This window comes from Patiria miniata, unplaced genomic scaffold, assembly GCF_015706575.1.
Source record: "Patiria miniata isolate m_02_andy unplaced genomic scaffold, ASM1570657v1 HiC_scaffold_5, whole genome shotgun sequence".
NCBI lineage: Eukaryota > Metazoa > Echinodermata > Asteroidea > Valvatida > Asterinidae > Patiria > Patiria miniata.
In genome coordinates, this window is record NW_024037072.1 from 23,773,815 (window position 1) to 23,790,017 (window position 16,203).

The following is a 16,203-nucleotide window of genomic DNA, read 5'->3' on the forward strand; positions in this document are numbered from 1 at the left end:
CTTCCCTATCCAGCATTAGGGTCCTCAGCTCCCCTGTGTCACTGAGACCAACATCCCGCCGCAGCGTGTCGATGTACGTGGCTCGTCTCCGCCCCCTCCTGGCAGTTCCATGAGTCGGCTCCCACAGGATGGTGTTGTGGGCTGCTACCTCCGGGTGGCGGATGCAATGGCCTGCCAGAGCCATCCCCCTCTCCCTGATCTTGTCCGAGATGTATGGAAGGCCTCCATGAAGGTCGATGTTCCTGAACATGGATCTAATACATTATTTTGTTTCTTCCGCTGTGCTCAGGACAGTCAAATCCACGCCTGACCATGCTTCATCCTCCTCCATCAGTTCTCAACCCAACCAGGTTCAGAATCTGTAAGCTCCTGTCATCTTCTTACATGTCTTAGATTAATATTACTTGGCCAACATTAAAACATGTGAAACAGAGGCTAGTCCAGACCTGATTTCATTAGTGCAAAGAGTTTGAACGTATTTAATCATTTTTGATAACAATGAATTCCCGAAGAGTGTACATCCACTAGCTCAGAGCCATGAAGATACAGTATAGGCCCTACATGTAGCTACTTACATGAAAAGACTAAACGATGCATGCAGAAATGTTCAGTTTTATAACATCGGAATGATATTCCAGGAAGAATCTCACCAGTTACTGAAAACCCAAACCATGCATTGGCCTTAGTGGGATTCGAACCTGGGTCACAGCAACAAAAGGCCAGAGAAGAAAACATGTACCATTGCACTAAATCTTCCCTTTTTTGTGGTGCAGACACTCACAAATATACACATATGGCTAAAAAAGTTGAACATCTCTTTTGGATAATTTGCTGACTTCGAACATGATTATTTTGTTCTCTCCATGCAGTGATTCATTACATAGATACCTTCCAGCATGCATGTATAAAGGAGGATCAAGATGGTTCAAAAATAATAAAGGTACAGTATAAGATCATGACTACAAGGGGTGGGGAAGTGGGGGCGTAGTCCATCCACCCCTACCCCCCATTCCTGATTTTTAGAAAATTTGACATGGACTTTTGTAGTTAAAATCATAAATATTCCATACTTCCATCCGCCATTGAGTGTGTTTTCCTATAAATAGTCAATAGAAACATAAAAGATATTTCAGTAGCTGGCATTCAAGAGTTAGTACTTTGTGGGAATAGTACATGTGAGAATAGTGCATCTATTTTTTTTGAAATTGGTGTCAAAAGGTCCGCTAGACACGATATACCAGTAGGACATTTTTTTTACAATGTCCAAAAGTGACAACCCCCCCCCCCCCCTTTTCAAGTCACCAGTAAAGCTTCTTACCGTAGCAACAGTATTACATGCCAAATGAAAGCACAAAAGCAATACAAAATCTACACTTCTGCTTATAAACTGCCTAATTATTCAGTACAGAATTCAGACTTCAAGTGCTTGAGTCCTGAAAATGCGTGGATGTTTTCAGCATACAGTTAGGTCCAGATGTACCAAATCTCTACCATAATTGAAAACCCAAGTATCCCGATCCCACTGTCTACTTTTACAGGTCTTCTGCTCAGCATTGCATGTCTATTTTAGTAAAATGTTTTTGACTCGAAAAACATCTCAACTTGGCAATGCCCTTTCAGAAAGAATGTCAACTTTTCACGAACCCCATAGCTGCTTCAGTAATTTCTGTGGGATTAAATTATAAACTTTAGCCTCGTAAAGGACATCCAATGTGTGGATCAGCAGGACAGATTATTAGATGAAAATTCTCTCTTCAGTGGGCAATAATTTTGTCTTCAATTTGATTTATATTACCATCGAACTGTCTTTGAAAGGGGTGTTGCTATTTTAAGGCTGCATTGGAATGTCAGAGATGCACGCTAGTGACCTTTCATGCACTGGAAAAGATTAAACTGTGAAAAGGGATGATGAGTTATGTGAACAATTGATATATCTGGGGGGGGGGTGGCCAATAAATTACTGTCCTGTTTAAGACTTTTTAAACAAATGAATGGTTAATGAACAGTTAACAGTTATTTTGTTAACCTTCATGAAGCCCAACATATTCTAACCACTTGGAGTAAATATTAAAAACACAGACAACAGTAACATGAGAGGCGAGTTTAGGCGAGTTTAGGCGAGTTTGTTAGTGATTTGCAAACCTCAATGGTCTTTTGTAATTTCATCTTTTTGTATTTTACTTCCTCATTTCATTTCCTCAGTTTTGAATTTTGTCAAAGGCTCAAGTTTTGTTTTCCACAGCCAAAAAACAAGGCTTTTCTTGGAATTGGTAGAATTATACATTTGACCGAAACAACAAGAATTGAAAGAACTTGATAACTGTGAATGGTGTCAGATTATGATTTCCTTGTTTGCATGATGTCTGAATGAAACGTATTCTGTTATTGCAGGGTTTGCATTGTTGGAGCAGAAAGTAATGACGCAATGGGATCAGATCACAGGGAACGTTAAGAGTAAAAGAGAATGCCACAAACTATTCCTGGACTTCTGCTGGAAACTTCCATTCTACGGGTAAGTAATCAAACTATGTTTACATCGATCAGTCACAAGATGTCTGCCCCAGAAACCCAGTACAGGCTCAGCCTATGTTCCGACACCCGTGTGGTCCGATATATCCCTATGTTCTGACACCCCTTTGTTCCGATACCCCTACAAATAAACGTAAACACCGGCTGGTCTCTGGCCCCAATGCACCAGTCTAAACAGGCTAACACAATCTTATATATGGGTTGTTGGAACATAGGGGTGTCGGAACATAGGGGTTTCGGCACATAGAGGTTTCGGCACATAGAGCAGTCACCAGAGAATGTAGCCCTTAAAAATTCAGCTACGCCATCACAGCAGTCAAAATCAGTCAAGTGTCAATCAAGTGACTGTTAAGAATTCCCTCGTTAATTTGATACAGCCATGATATGCCAGCTGTACCTACCAGTTACCTCGTTTGTCTAATGATGGCAGTGTTTATACGAATGTTAGCTGACTTTGTCTTTTACTAGTCTGTATGCAGGGGAAGTGGAAGAAACTTTTGACTGTCTGTGAATGATCAAACTATTTGTTCTTGTTGGTGATTAAAAAAAATGGAATTGTGAAGGGCGTCAGTGGGTACCTGAGATCTTTAGACATTACCAATCAAGCTGCATTGGACCACCTAGTACCTCAGGTATTATTGGATGGCTGCAACAGCAAAAACAAACCCCACTTCTACATGTAGGTCGTAGTATTAAACCAGTCAATTTTGTCAGACGAATTTACATGAATGAATAATTGAGAAGTTTTTTTCGTTGGCTACATAGGGGAAGGTGTTGGATGAATTTTGGGAGGTAAAGAAATTAGAAAAGGACTCCAAAAAATTAAGTGGGCAGGTAGACATTGTAATTTTGCCAGCTCCTCACTTCAGATTCGTTTTTATTCATTTTTTTTTTGGATGAGTGCATACTTGTAATATATATCTTTGGTGATTAACATTGAAAGCCAACTCCATTAATGGATGGAAATATCTAGAAGACTGTAATTTTTTTGGCATTAAAATAACCCATAAAAAGAAATCAAGTACTTCTGTTGTGAAAGCCAGTAACATAATGAATATGTGATGATTGCCCGTGATTTTTTAAAACTCCTAACCAAATGGTTAAAACATCTAGCCTAGTACACAGAACCAGAAGTCATGGGTTTGACTCTCGCCTAAGCATGTTTGTTTTTTTTGTTTTTTTTCACAAGCTTTTGGACAGCACTGAGCGATTACGTCATGTGAGAGGCAAAACCTGAAATAAGATTGTAGCGATTTTTTGTAGCCAGGTTCTCTGAATTGTTTGTTCTTTTGTGACAGGTGTGTGTTCTTCACGGGACAAATCGAGAAAGCTTCTTCAGCTATCAGCCTACGTGATACTAGGGACAGACCAGTACATATCGGCATCAATAAGGAAGCAGTGTTTATCATAGACATTGCCAAACAGGTGCGTTATACAATACGATAATTGTTTTATATCACCATTTCAATAAGCAAGTTCTGTGTTTAAACAGCGCATGCATGCAATGATATGGGTCACAGGTTATTGAGGATAATAGAACGCTCATCAAAGGCGCGTGAACGCACAAGGAGACGGTCGCACGTTAATTATGAACAGACTGGCGTTCATGCACCATCGCGGTTGCAAGGTGCTTGACGCTTATCCCGAATGACGTGGACTACTTCATGGAGATACTGAACTGGTCTATTGGATGTTGTGAGATTTTTACTGAGGAAGTTTCGTGGGTGTACATAAATGTACTTGAATACACTGTATTTCCTTGTTTTTTCTGAGATACAGCGTGCTATTGCTCATCAGAACTGCTGAGTTTAATTTCTTGTCCAACACAGTCTAGGTGTTAAGCTAAAGCAGTTGATGAAATAAAATCAAAAATCAAAGTGAACCTAAGGTGAGGTTCAAATAATAAAGCCCCCTCCCCTGCCCAAGTGAAAAGAGACGTTTATGAGGACTTTCATTGTACATGTAGTTGAGGTACTTGTGTTGGAAATATGTGACCTGCCATATCATAATGAGGAATAACCCCCACCTTTGATTTTTCGAGTTAGTCACATGATGTTTAAGCGCAAATCATTAGCTTTCCAATGATACCGAATTTATTTCCGTAGCTTAATTTATTCCAAAGATATGCCACAGGAACTTCAGTAGTGTCCTGCTGAACTTCACTAACCTCATTTCGAGAAAAACGGCTTCGAAGAAAGAAACACGCATTGCGCCGCCAACGGTAGTGGAAAACGTTTTTCAGTTTACAACTTTTGGGGATATTTTTTTCCCACAAAAAAAAGTCATATTGTGAATCTGGATACCTTGGCTACCCAAAAATGCGAAAAAAAATTAAATGATTTTGACATGATTTTTTCAGTGTATCCAGCTTCAGGTGTTGATTACTCAAAACATGGTTTTTGGGGACATTCCTCATTTTGCCACAGTAGGTCACATATAAGTACATCACAAGTTCAGTCACAAGTAGCAGGACATAAACAATAACAAAGGAAAGCCTTTGTCATTAGCTTGTGAGATTACCTTGGACTCCTGGTACTCCACAATTTTACTTGTGATTACTTGGGATCCATCACGTACCTCGACTAAAACACCGGAGGACTTGTAATAACCTGATTAACAACTGTGTTCCTTTGTAGGATATCATTCTAGGCCTGACGTTTGATGAGTTGTCGTGGGAATACACAGAGCCGGCCAGGGACAGCGCTGACTGCTTGCCTTGCCTGTGGTTGGAGTTTGACTCCCAAGAATGCGGGAAACGCTGCAGCAAAGTACTTCAGATATTCTCCAGACAGGTTGGCCGTCAATTATCATGAAACCTTTGATAATCCTATAATAAGCCAACCTTAACATCTGAGAATTCATTATTGTGCGTTCTTTCAGCGAGCCGAAAACAATTCACACACATCCCTGTGTGATTTGTTTCGTTTTCCTGTAAGAACACTTACCGTTTTGTGATCTGTGGACAGAATTTTAAAATCGGTGGTTGTGTTTAAAATTCCGTAACTTGAAAATTACATGAGTGATTTGAATGATTCTTGTACTAAAAGAAATCTTATGAATTACGCTTTCTGATCCTAGATTTTGAAAGTGCTACATGCAGAACTTCACTAAAACAATGGTCCTGACATTTTGGGTTTCGTTTTTTTTTTACTCACCCTGTAGTTAACAAGGGGTAAAGCTTCAAAAATTAGACAAGCCCAACTTTTTGAAGAATCACCTACTTGAAACAAATCTTGAACTTCAACACCCCAGCCACCCTGCATTTTGTGGATTTCCTATGACCCAGACCTTAGAAATATGGAAAGCTCACAAATGTACAATAAAAAAACCCCTCAATTCTGGATATCTCATGAGAAACTTTCTTCATCCTTCCAATAGGCTGTGATGATGAATGCGATGATTGAAGCCAGCGTCGAAGAACTCAACAAGCAAGACATGGAAGGAAAGCATCGAAAGAAGACTGTCATGGATGGTTTATTAAGGTACACGTAGTTCTGCATTGTCAAACTCATTATTTTCATTCCTCAAAGACGGATAAAACCAACTTTGTTTTCTGAAGTTGTACTGAATTTTGATGAATAACCAATCCGAAATTCAACAGGGCTGCTCTTGTAAAAATGTGCCTTTTCAAATTTCAAACCAGCTTTTGGTTAGTACATGCAGTCTTAACATTTGGGTTATAGTCATGTTTTAGTGACTAAAGCATATTCATGCTTGGCACCATTTTATGCTCAGCAGCTGAGAGCAAGTTCGAGCAAGGACCGTTAGTCGACTAGTGGTTGATTTGTGACGTACCTTACGCCTGCGCACTAATAGCAACGTGCGAACGTCTCTCGTCAAACGCTGGTCAAAATGTCATCACAAACTTCTGGGTCCTGGCTCTCTGCTAGCGTTATGAATACGCGCGGCTATTGGTAACCAGCGATGCAACCATGCCCAGTAGGCTGGTTCCAAATAGTCGCCTAGCGCAGTCAACCATCGTCCACTAGACAGAGTTTGGGCTAACTTTAGTTGAACTATGGTTAACCATTGGTCAACAATAGTTCTTGCACAAACTTGCCCTGTGTTGTCCACTTTTGTAGTATTTTTTTTTCTTCAAAAAGTCACTTTATTCTTACTTTTTTATTATTTTAAAATGATACACCAACCTTCTTGTTGCATTGATTCCCTCAGAGAGTTGCTCTAGATTTAAACTCCCGATCTGAATTTTCACTTCCTCTTCTGAAAGGTTCCCCTTTGCTTCTTTTTCCATTTTATTTAAACGCATATTGGAATTGGATGATAACTTTTAACAGCTTCTCCTTTATACTCATTTTGTTTTAATTAAAGTCTGTAAGAAATCCTGCTTTCTAACTATCTAATAAGTGCTGCTACGCAGTATCAACTGCTAAGTACAATGTACGGTACATGTAACTGGCATTACAACCAATGAACATATCTTTGATAAATTCATGAACCGTTTGATGTACGTGCAAATGCGCTTTTGGAGATGGAAACATTGTTTAAATTGAAAGTTAGTTTTGGCTCGAACAGAGAAGATTAACTGATTGGTCATTATACCATCCTCAACCGCACTTCCTGTTACTTCCTGTAACACCCCAAACTGCACTAGCCGTGCCAGCACAATGTTATACAGTACGGGTGATGGTGGGTTAACTGAAGCAGGATCTGAACGTGGAATTTCTTTTAAGGTTGCTAGACCACTGACTAACTGAATTCCAGAAATTATGGGTTTGAATCCCACTTTTTTTTGGGGGGGGGGGGAGGAAGGGTTGATCTACCAAAAGTTGACAGCATCTAGCCAATTACATGTACATGCACAGTCAGTTACTTATGCGACCTGCCATAGTATAATGAGGAATAACCCCCACCTTTGACTATTCATGTTGTTTACATCGTGTTAAAGCGCAAAGCATTGGCTTTCCAATGATACCAAATTTATTTCTGTAGCTTAGTTTGTTCCAAAGATATGATGCAGGAACTTCAACAGTGTCCTGCCAAGTTTCACTAACCTCATTTTGAGAAAAATGGCTTTGAAAAGAAAAACACACATTGGGCCGCTTATGCCAGTTCTTCAGGTTTTTTCACTTTTGTGGGTATTTTTCCCCACGAAAAATGCATATTGTGCATCTTGGACCTTGGCTACTCAAATATACAATACAATCAATATCGATTTTGACACGATTTTTCTAGTATCCGACTTCAGGCCTCGATTACTCAAAACAAGGTTTTGGGGGACATTCCTCATTTTGCCTCAGTAGGTCACATACACTAAATTTTTGAGGTTTAATGCCAATTCACATGCAATAAGTTATTCTTAGAAGATTAGTTTTAATTACAATTAATGAATGGCCTAGCAGTCCTGCATGGCAGGCAATTTTAATACTCTCGTCCACTTAAACTGACATTCTCTCCACCTTGCTGTATCCCATTGGGGCATTCTGTCTTGTCTCGATCATGTAGCAATTCTGAGAATCAGGAAAACGGAGTGGACATGGTGGATGCCTGCATTTCATTCACCAGGTATATGTGGGTTGATGGTTGTGATGTTTGCTTGTTTGTTTGTTGCACCTGTTGATGCATCCCTTGCACTCCCAAAAGTCTCCATGCACTGACAAGAGTCCTGGGCCCACTTTCTTGGCTCTGCTTACCGTTGGCGAAAAATCCCTGCTTACTGTAGCAGAAAATTCTGTGCTTACAATAAGCGCATTTCACGCGTTAGCGAGGAATTTTTGTTTCTGCGCACACATAGATCCCGTAACTAAGGATTCTGTACTTACAGGGTTAGCGCAGAATTTTTCTGCTAGCGCGGTTAGCACAAAATGGTGATCGTAAGCACGGGATTCTGTGGTTAGCAGAGCCATGAAATAGGGCCCTGTTTGCTTGATTTATTGACAATCCACAGCTTATCCCAATTCAGACAGGTGTTCCACAGTCATGCCTAAACCCAGATCAGTTGTGAGTGATTTTTATAGACCGAAATAAACTTTGGTTTCAGACTGTCGAACTTACGTATTCATGTTCCATTTTATAAACACCTGAGACACGTGGATGGTTCGAAACCACTGACAAAATAAAACGGTCAGCGATGTTTAAAATTGGTCGCAAGCATGTGCCTTCCGCACCACATGCGCACAGTAGACCCCGCGCACTTGAGAGCCACGGGAGAGGTGTCCACACGCACGCACACACGCACCTCGTGCACTATGGAAAAGTCCCGGACATGGAGTAAAATGAAAGAACAAAACACGTCAGAAGTTAGTCACTTTTTCGACTTTTTATGGTTTTAACCAAGAAGGTATTTACGAATGGGGATAATAGTGTGATGGGGCAATTATAAGCAGGATGTTCAAAATCGATTAGGGGCCTGGTTGCCGATAATAGCCCTCTCCTTCGGCTCGGGCCAAATTTTGAATTGGGTTTTACACTTACAGGCCAGCCATCTGACATCAAATTTCTTGATTGTTATTCCAATTGACTGTAACAGTTAATCTGCATATCAGTTTGAAAATAAAAAGAGAGGACTGACTTGGTTTGGCATGACCATGGACCGCCAGTCTGAATAAGGGGTACATGTAGATCTGTGATCAATAATAGTGAAAAAGCTATGAGCCTGCTCATGCATCATGACCATCTTCATGTCTTCTTCAAGCCTGCACGTATTTTTTACCCTCTTTTGAATGCTTGTCCTGATTTGTGACCTCTATCCCTCAAGAAATGAGAGAAAACAGGATCGAGGACGTAAAAGGGTCATATGAATGTGACATGATTGACTCTAGTGTTTAATGTTCCGTTAGTAAAATGTTATTGTAATTAAAGTGTACTCTGTGAACGCACAGCTTGAAACGCCAGGAAGAAAGAAATGCTGACATTTTTTTCAAAAGTCGTGTGATAGAAATTGCTGGAACTTCACATTGCTCTTTTTAAGAGTCACAATAGATTGTTGGGTTAACTTTTTATCTTGGGAAGACTTGGACTCAAGTCTTAGTCTTGAACTAGTAGCTTGAGCTAAATAATGGATTTTGGTAAGACTCCACGCACCGAGTTTGGTTCATAAATGTACATATACCTTCTATGTCCGTATGTGATCATGATGTATTGTATTTGTCTGGCATGTGTACCCTAGGCCCGTCCTTGTCTTCGTGCATGCATTTCAAACTAACCCCCAAAACTAATCAAAGTTTATCCTTAGTCTGCGTAATTTCATGATTCTAACAACTGACAACTAAATGCCATGATAATACACATTCAATCACATTTCACTTGTATGCATACACAGTAAGTTGTCATTAATTTAAATCGGGAGCCAAAGACGATGTTCGGTATAGCCGAATGTTTGGTATAGCGGTGTTCGGTATAGCGACGTTCCACTCTAGTTTACAATTGTTTTACTGCTGTGGTGTGAAATACGCTTTTTTAACCACCACCACCCCCCCCCCCTTCCCCGGGGCGCATAGCACCTGAGGTGAAGCCAAGGGTGTTATGCTCCCCGAGGGGGTTAAAATGCCATATTCAACACCACAGCAGTCAACAATTGTTTTGTTATATCGTGCCAATAAGTCAAAAGTTATATGGGTTTTTAATTAGCTGTTCAAGTCGAAATAAATGAAATCACTGCATAACATTTTGATTACTGTGAGCTTTCGTGCCGGACATGAGATTGAGAGGTTTCCGTTTTCTGTTGTGAGGTGCCCGGACCCTACATACATTTGTTCGAGGTGTATATGAGATAATTTATATCTTACATGCAGTGTAGGGTACATGAGGTAATTCAAATGCAAGGCAGTGTATGCAGAATAATCAGTCATTTGTACGGACATGTGGCTATTCCAGGCCAATAAAATGACAGTATCCAAGGCACAATACAACAATCCCGTTTGTTTGACGTGCACAATGTTCGCACCTTTACAAAATACATTTATTCTCTTCCACAAAACTCAGAAGATTATTACAGTAGGCAATAAAAAAAACATGAGTACAAAGGAATCAGTCACTTACATTTTATTTTTTCTTGGTTCCAGAGTCGCTATGGAGGCATCAGCACCAGGTAAAAATAATTTCTGATATCAATACATAGTATACTTTTAGCTGCTCAATAATGCAGTAACGGTACAGTTGGTCAAAATATGAAATCAGTTACCAGTTTCATGACAAACTTGACATAAACGTAATTTAAGAATAAACAATAAGAAGAATAAATATTGGCAGTTCAAGGCCTGGACTTTGTCAGGATGACTGGAATAAAAGCACCCTACATGTATGAACAAAAGTAAAAAGACTTCATGAACTTGATAAACAAAAATTGAGTGGGAAAAGTTAACCGAAATACAATTTGTGGATCGTTTCAACTGTTCGTACCAACAGCCAAGCATGATCACAGCAACTTTCGAGGGATACTTTTCAATGCACGGTTTCAAAAAGAGGAGAAACTGATTTAGGATGTGAATATTAATTTATTTGTCCTTTTTTTATGTCTCGCAGCATTTGGAATTCTTCCAGTGAAAGAACCAAAGACGGCCGTCTGTAATAAGATGGATCGCTTGTGTCTTGCTACATTCTCAGAAAAGGGTAAGACAAAAGTTTGACAAGGTGTTGAGTAGTGGTGGCATTTAAATCCAGATTTTTAAAAATTCGGTTTGAATTCAACTCTCCAGTTTGGATTTTTGAATCCAGATATTTGAAACTAACCTTAACAAAATTAAGCATTCCATTTTTTTTTATGACACAAACTACGGAAAACAACTGTAACATCCCCCTATTTGCCCCATGGTCTCTGGTTGTATCCGCATTCACTTGCTAGCACTTAGCAGTCGTCTTGGTATATGAATAGCCTGCCCATTCGAGAGTTCCCACCTTTTTTCCCTTCAAAATTACAGCTCTGGGGTGTTTTCGTAAAGGCCCAGTGGTCGTTGAATTCCACACACTATACTCATGGAGAGTATGGCGTGCAGCACTTTACTCGTCATTTTTTGTTGACATGACCTGACCGTGAGCTGAATTTGAGCTTCCAGTGAAATCAGATTGGGATAACTGGATTTTGACATATCCGATTTTGCCCACCACTCGTTTGGAGAGTTGAGCCACACTTTAACAGATCCACGGTGATCACGCAACTCAAGCAATTTAAAAACAACAGAATTTATATTGCGAATTGCCGGGAAGTAATAGACGCACACAGCATGCATTGAGGGGAAGTAGTGCAAAATGACTGGTCCTTAGGTGTTGAATTATTTTGTTACATTCCAACACGAAGCAGAGGAAGGTATTCAAAATCAGCCAACATTGAGGAAATTTTCTTTTTGCACTTCTTGCCTGAAATAAACCATGTTGTATTTGTTTTGTTTAATGACATTTTTCCCACGGGGTTGTGAAACACGCCGTGGGCTTGAGCTGCTTATTTTGGTTGGTTGGTGAGTGGGTTGGTGGGTGGGTAGGTTGGTTGGTTGGTGGACAGTTTACTCGTGGTGTATTATACTGTTCCATACCACGTGTGTATCACAGCTTTGCCAGTGAGTTTCTATGGAATGCCTACAACTTTGTGACACTGATGCGCATGCGTCTAATTTGCATACAGATCACGCCCCATTGCATTGCAAAATTTGCGGTAGTACTGTTCGTGAAACCGCCGTGGGTTGTATCACTTGATACTATGTTTTCTTTGTAATGGAGCTAAATATCATTATTAATAAAGCTAAAACTACAACATAATGATCGTTTGTGTAGTTTGTTTATTTTGGTTCCGTTTACTTAATACTGCAAAATTGTTGATTCCGAGGTGTTGGCTAATATAATTGTACAATCACCCTGCCTGTTAGGTAAGATTTTATGGTTGGTTCATCAAGGAATAAATACAAAGTGGTACCGTTGCCACATTAATCCTTGCCAACCAAGTTACATTTGTAAACCACCGTTTGTTGTCTTTCCTCTCAAGGTGACCTACTCAGTCGGGGAACCAAGGGAGCCAGACGGCCATTTTCCCTGACCAATTTCTTCCGCTCTTCGGACCACAGATGAAACTTGCCATCAGCTCTTCCAATATAAACATTTTATGCCTTTTATTAAAAAAAAAAACACTACTCAGCAAATAAATGCCAAAAAAATGTAATAACTCTGTGTTGTTTGTTTGTACCATTTGTAAATTTTGTAATTATGGTCGTCACAAAAAAAACGATAGGACTCTTTTGAGAAGACCGTCCCGTCTAGATGTATAAAATGAAAAATATATCCATTCTCTTGTTTTATATGTATTAGCAACTCTGCATTGAGTGATGCGTTTAGCTGTAGATTTTGCAAAATTGAATCACATAAGGGTGAAAAAATGAAGATTTTATTGGTATTAGTATTGCATCTTTTTTTTCCCAGACAGCATTCAAAACAATGGAATGCTAATTCTGTTTAGTTTTCTTTCAGCAAAAGTAGGAACTCCTCTTTTTATTAAAACTACTAGTTTGGTTGCAGTTTGTTAATAAGTCCCAGAGATTTTTTATAAAGAATCTCTCTAAACCAGCATTTTTTTTTTGAACTCACACAATACTCCATCATGATTACAGGCATGCAACTGTTCCTCGGTTCCGCCGATTTCCTCGTGTTTTACTTCTCATGAATGCCATTACAAATTGTAAAATACTGCACAAAGTCTTGTGTGGTTTAGAGTTTGCGATTTTTTTTCTCTAAAATCCCAGTTGCATGCCTGTGATTAGATTCCCCTGAATTCATTTGTGCACTAACCTTTCTATCCAACACCAGCCTCAGATTCAAAAGTCAGTTCACATAGTTTGTAATGGTGTGACTGGTATATCGACCATGTGACAAATTTGTATCAGAACTGATGCTGGCACTGAAATTTCTGATGGAATTCAGATTTTTCTTCAATAACTCATCAATTTGCCCCTCTATACATAAACATTGTACATAACATTTACATGTAGATTGCTCCGGACCACCTTTGAACCCAAAGGAGTCATTTTGAGCATGACTATACATGCCTCTTCATATCAGGGTATTCTGAGTATTTCTTGGATATTAAGGTAGATAGCAAAGGAACACGTCTTGTGATAATAGTCAACTACGTCTAAGAAAATTGCATGTTAACAAATTGCTGTTGTTTCCCATGTTGCCTTATACTTTTACATTTCTGTAATATTTTCAAAAAAAAGATACAAATTGTAATCTCTTACATTATTGACTTAAAAATATGCACTTTTGCAATTAGCTTAAAGCATGAATTTAACTTTATAACTGAGCAATAACGTTTATGCATAATTTATTTTCAAGAGAGATCACGTGAACGTGAATTGGTGTCATATATGTCATAAATGTTGATTGTTTTCTGTCTGACTAAAATTATAAATTTAAACCAGATTATGTCATTGGAAACAATGCACTTGCTTTTACTCAACTATCAGTAATGGCAGTTAGAAAAAAGTACACTCAGTGTTTTTGTCCAGTCTATCGCGAGTCATCCCGCCTCAATTCAAATCAGAAGCCATTGTAATGTACAGTGACAAGGCGTTCCTCTGCAAGATTCGTTGCCAATTGGTTCAAAATTGTGATGATGTCTTCACAAGTCAATCCAGTCTCAAATCATGTGAAAAAGTGTGGATTGTACTTAAATATGTTAAAAAGACAATCCTATATCCTTGTTTAACCACTGTTATGTGTGGCCTGAGTTACGATTTGTGGTTCGAGTTGTGAATGTAGTATGAAGAGTCAGTGTTGATCAGAAGTCAAGAAGTGATGATCAAAATCGCACTGTCAAATCCCAAATCAATTTATAGATCACAAATCTGTTTGAAATCAGTATGGGGGTCAGACACCGTTAACATTAGACTCCCGTCAGTTTTGTCAATGAGATGTTTCATGAAAAAAAAATGTATTTTATGCAGATTCACATATTTCAATTTTTTTTCAAATTTTATTTTCTTTGTATAGTGTGTATTAATGTTTCGGCTAATGGGATTTGGGTTGATTTTGGAAGAAAGTTTAATGCCGGAGCATGTATAGAATCTCTAAGTGTTAATAATGACCAGCTTTCTGTTTTGAGCACTGCCATATACCTTAGATTAACATTGCCGTGTAAAGTTAGACATTTTGTGCAATTTTCTGGTACTTTTCTTTGCTTAAACATTTTCCTAATGAGGTCAGATGCAGCTTTGAAAAAAAAAATATCAATATATATAGGAGTAGATTTACAAAAAACTTCCTAACTTTTAGCAAAAAGTTGTCAAATTTTGATTGTGTTGTGTATGTTGCTTCTTGATTTCTCAACTACAATGTACCAGTACTAAAGTCTCAAGAAATCATTATCTGTAGTTGCAGAATGTGATTACTATGTACGTGATGTTACAGAATGACTACTTTGTGATTGAATGTAAATATTTTCAAACTTGGGCAAAGGCAGATCAAGTTGAACTTGATCTGCCTGGAAAGAGTGAGCTTCAATCATGTTGCAAGAACGATAATAACAGAAGAGGTGGGAGGGCACTACAAGCCATCTTACACCTGTTTTAGACTTTGGCGTAAGTCTTGCCAAAATAATATAATGAGCAAACTTAGGTCAGTCCAAATAACTTTGGGTTGAACTCAGGCGGACCACGTTTATGAAATTCCATTGACTGGAATCTGGGGTCATTCTGGACGACTGCAACAGTGATGCTTTCCGTGGATTTTGTTTTAAATGTCAAGGTTTTTTATGTACTCCAAAGCTTTGGAATGATTTGGTTTTGCATGACACTGTCTGGAACAGTCTGTAACAGGTGTTAAGTTTTATAATTGATTGATTATCAGTATAGGGAATGATGTATGCCTTTACGTTCCCCTATCAGGGTCCAACGTACTTTGCCTGTAATAACCAGTTCTGTGGGTGAACCGATACAGTCGTAGATGTATGCAATGTGGTCTATTCAACAGTTAACAAAATGCACTATAACAGCTCATCGTCGTTGATCATTTGTATGTATGCTAGTACTAAAAGGTACTTTGAAGTGTCATATATGAAATATTCATAATTAACATCATAATCATCAGACAACTTTTGAATTTAAGTATGCAAATAATTTTGTACAGTCAACTGGAATACTTTTCAAATGTGGGAAATAAACTATAGAAAAATATTTCTAGAAAAGCAAACTGAATTGTGTAACTGAAGTCGAGTCGTCTTTTTTTTTAATGGAATGAAAGTTAAGTTTGTTTCTGGTTATATTCCACTGGCTTTCAAACTTGTGTTTATCAGGGGTGTGAGTGACCACTGATAAAAATAGCTTAAAACAGCTGAAAAAGGTGTAAAAAAAGCTGAACTTTGAAAATCTCCTATACTTTTGTACACACTAAGTGAGGAAAAAAAGCTGAAATCCAAAACAAAAAAAGCTGAAATCAGCTTTAAAGCTAAAATTTCACACCCCTGGTTTATGAGCATTGAAATGTCGCTGTGTTTTGACATCAAAAATATCATCATTTACTACGGTTTCACATTCTCTTGATAAGTCAGAATGAGCGGAACTTATCCACCATGCCGATACATTGTACATTTGTACATGAAGCCTGATGATGATGTACCGGCAGGTGGGTATGTGAAATATTCCAATGCTGACCAATCCGGTTTTGTTAGTGACTTTGTCATACACGCGCACGAACCACTTATTACAATTAAGCGCCCATTGGACAAACAATCAAATT

At 38.7% G+C, this 16,203-nt stretch overlaps 1 protein-coding gene across 3 annotated transcripts in view; it reads left to right on the forward strand.

Moving 5' to 3' along the window:
• Positions 1–15,662, forward strand: part of LOC119740937 (putative FERM domain-containing protein FRMD8P1) — a 39,198-nt gene extending 23,536 nt beyond the window's left edge. For 2 of the 3 annotated variants that reach the window (XM_038216432.1, XM_038216433.1), the window contains exons 7-16: positions 290–361; positions 870–940; positions 2,392–2,512; positions 3,828–3,954; positions 5,166–5,321; positions 5,908–6,011; positions 7,993–8,052; positions 10,551–10,576; positions 11,011–11,097; positions 12,461–15,662. In XM_038216432.1, the coding sequence (XP_038072360.1) occupies positions 290–361; positions 870–940; positions 2,392–2,512; positions 3,828–3,954; positions 5,166–5,321; positions 5,908–6,011; positions 7,993–8,052; positions 10,551–10,576; positions 11,011–11,097; positions 12,461–12,543 (907 nt within the window). In that variant the 3' untranslated portion in view covers positions 12,544–15,662. The remainder of the gene's footprint in view (positions 1–289; positions 362–869; positions 941–2,391; positions 2,513–3,827; positions 3,955–5,165; positions 5,322–5,907; positions 6,012–7,992; positions 8,053–10,550; positions 10,577–11,010; positions 11,098–12,460) is intronic. The other variant, XM_038216434.1, reaches the window with a different exon arrangement.
• Positions 15,663–16,203: the final 541 nt, after the last annotated feature.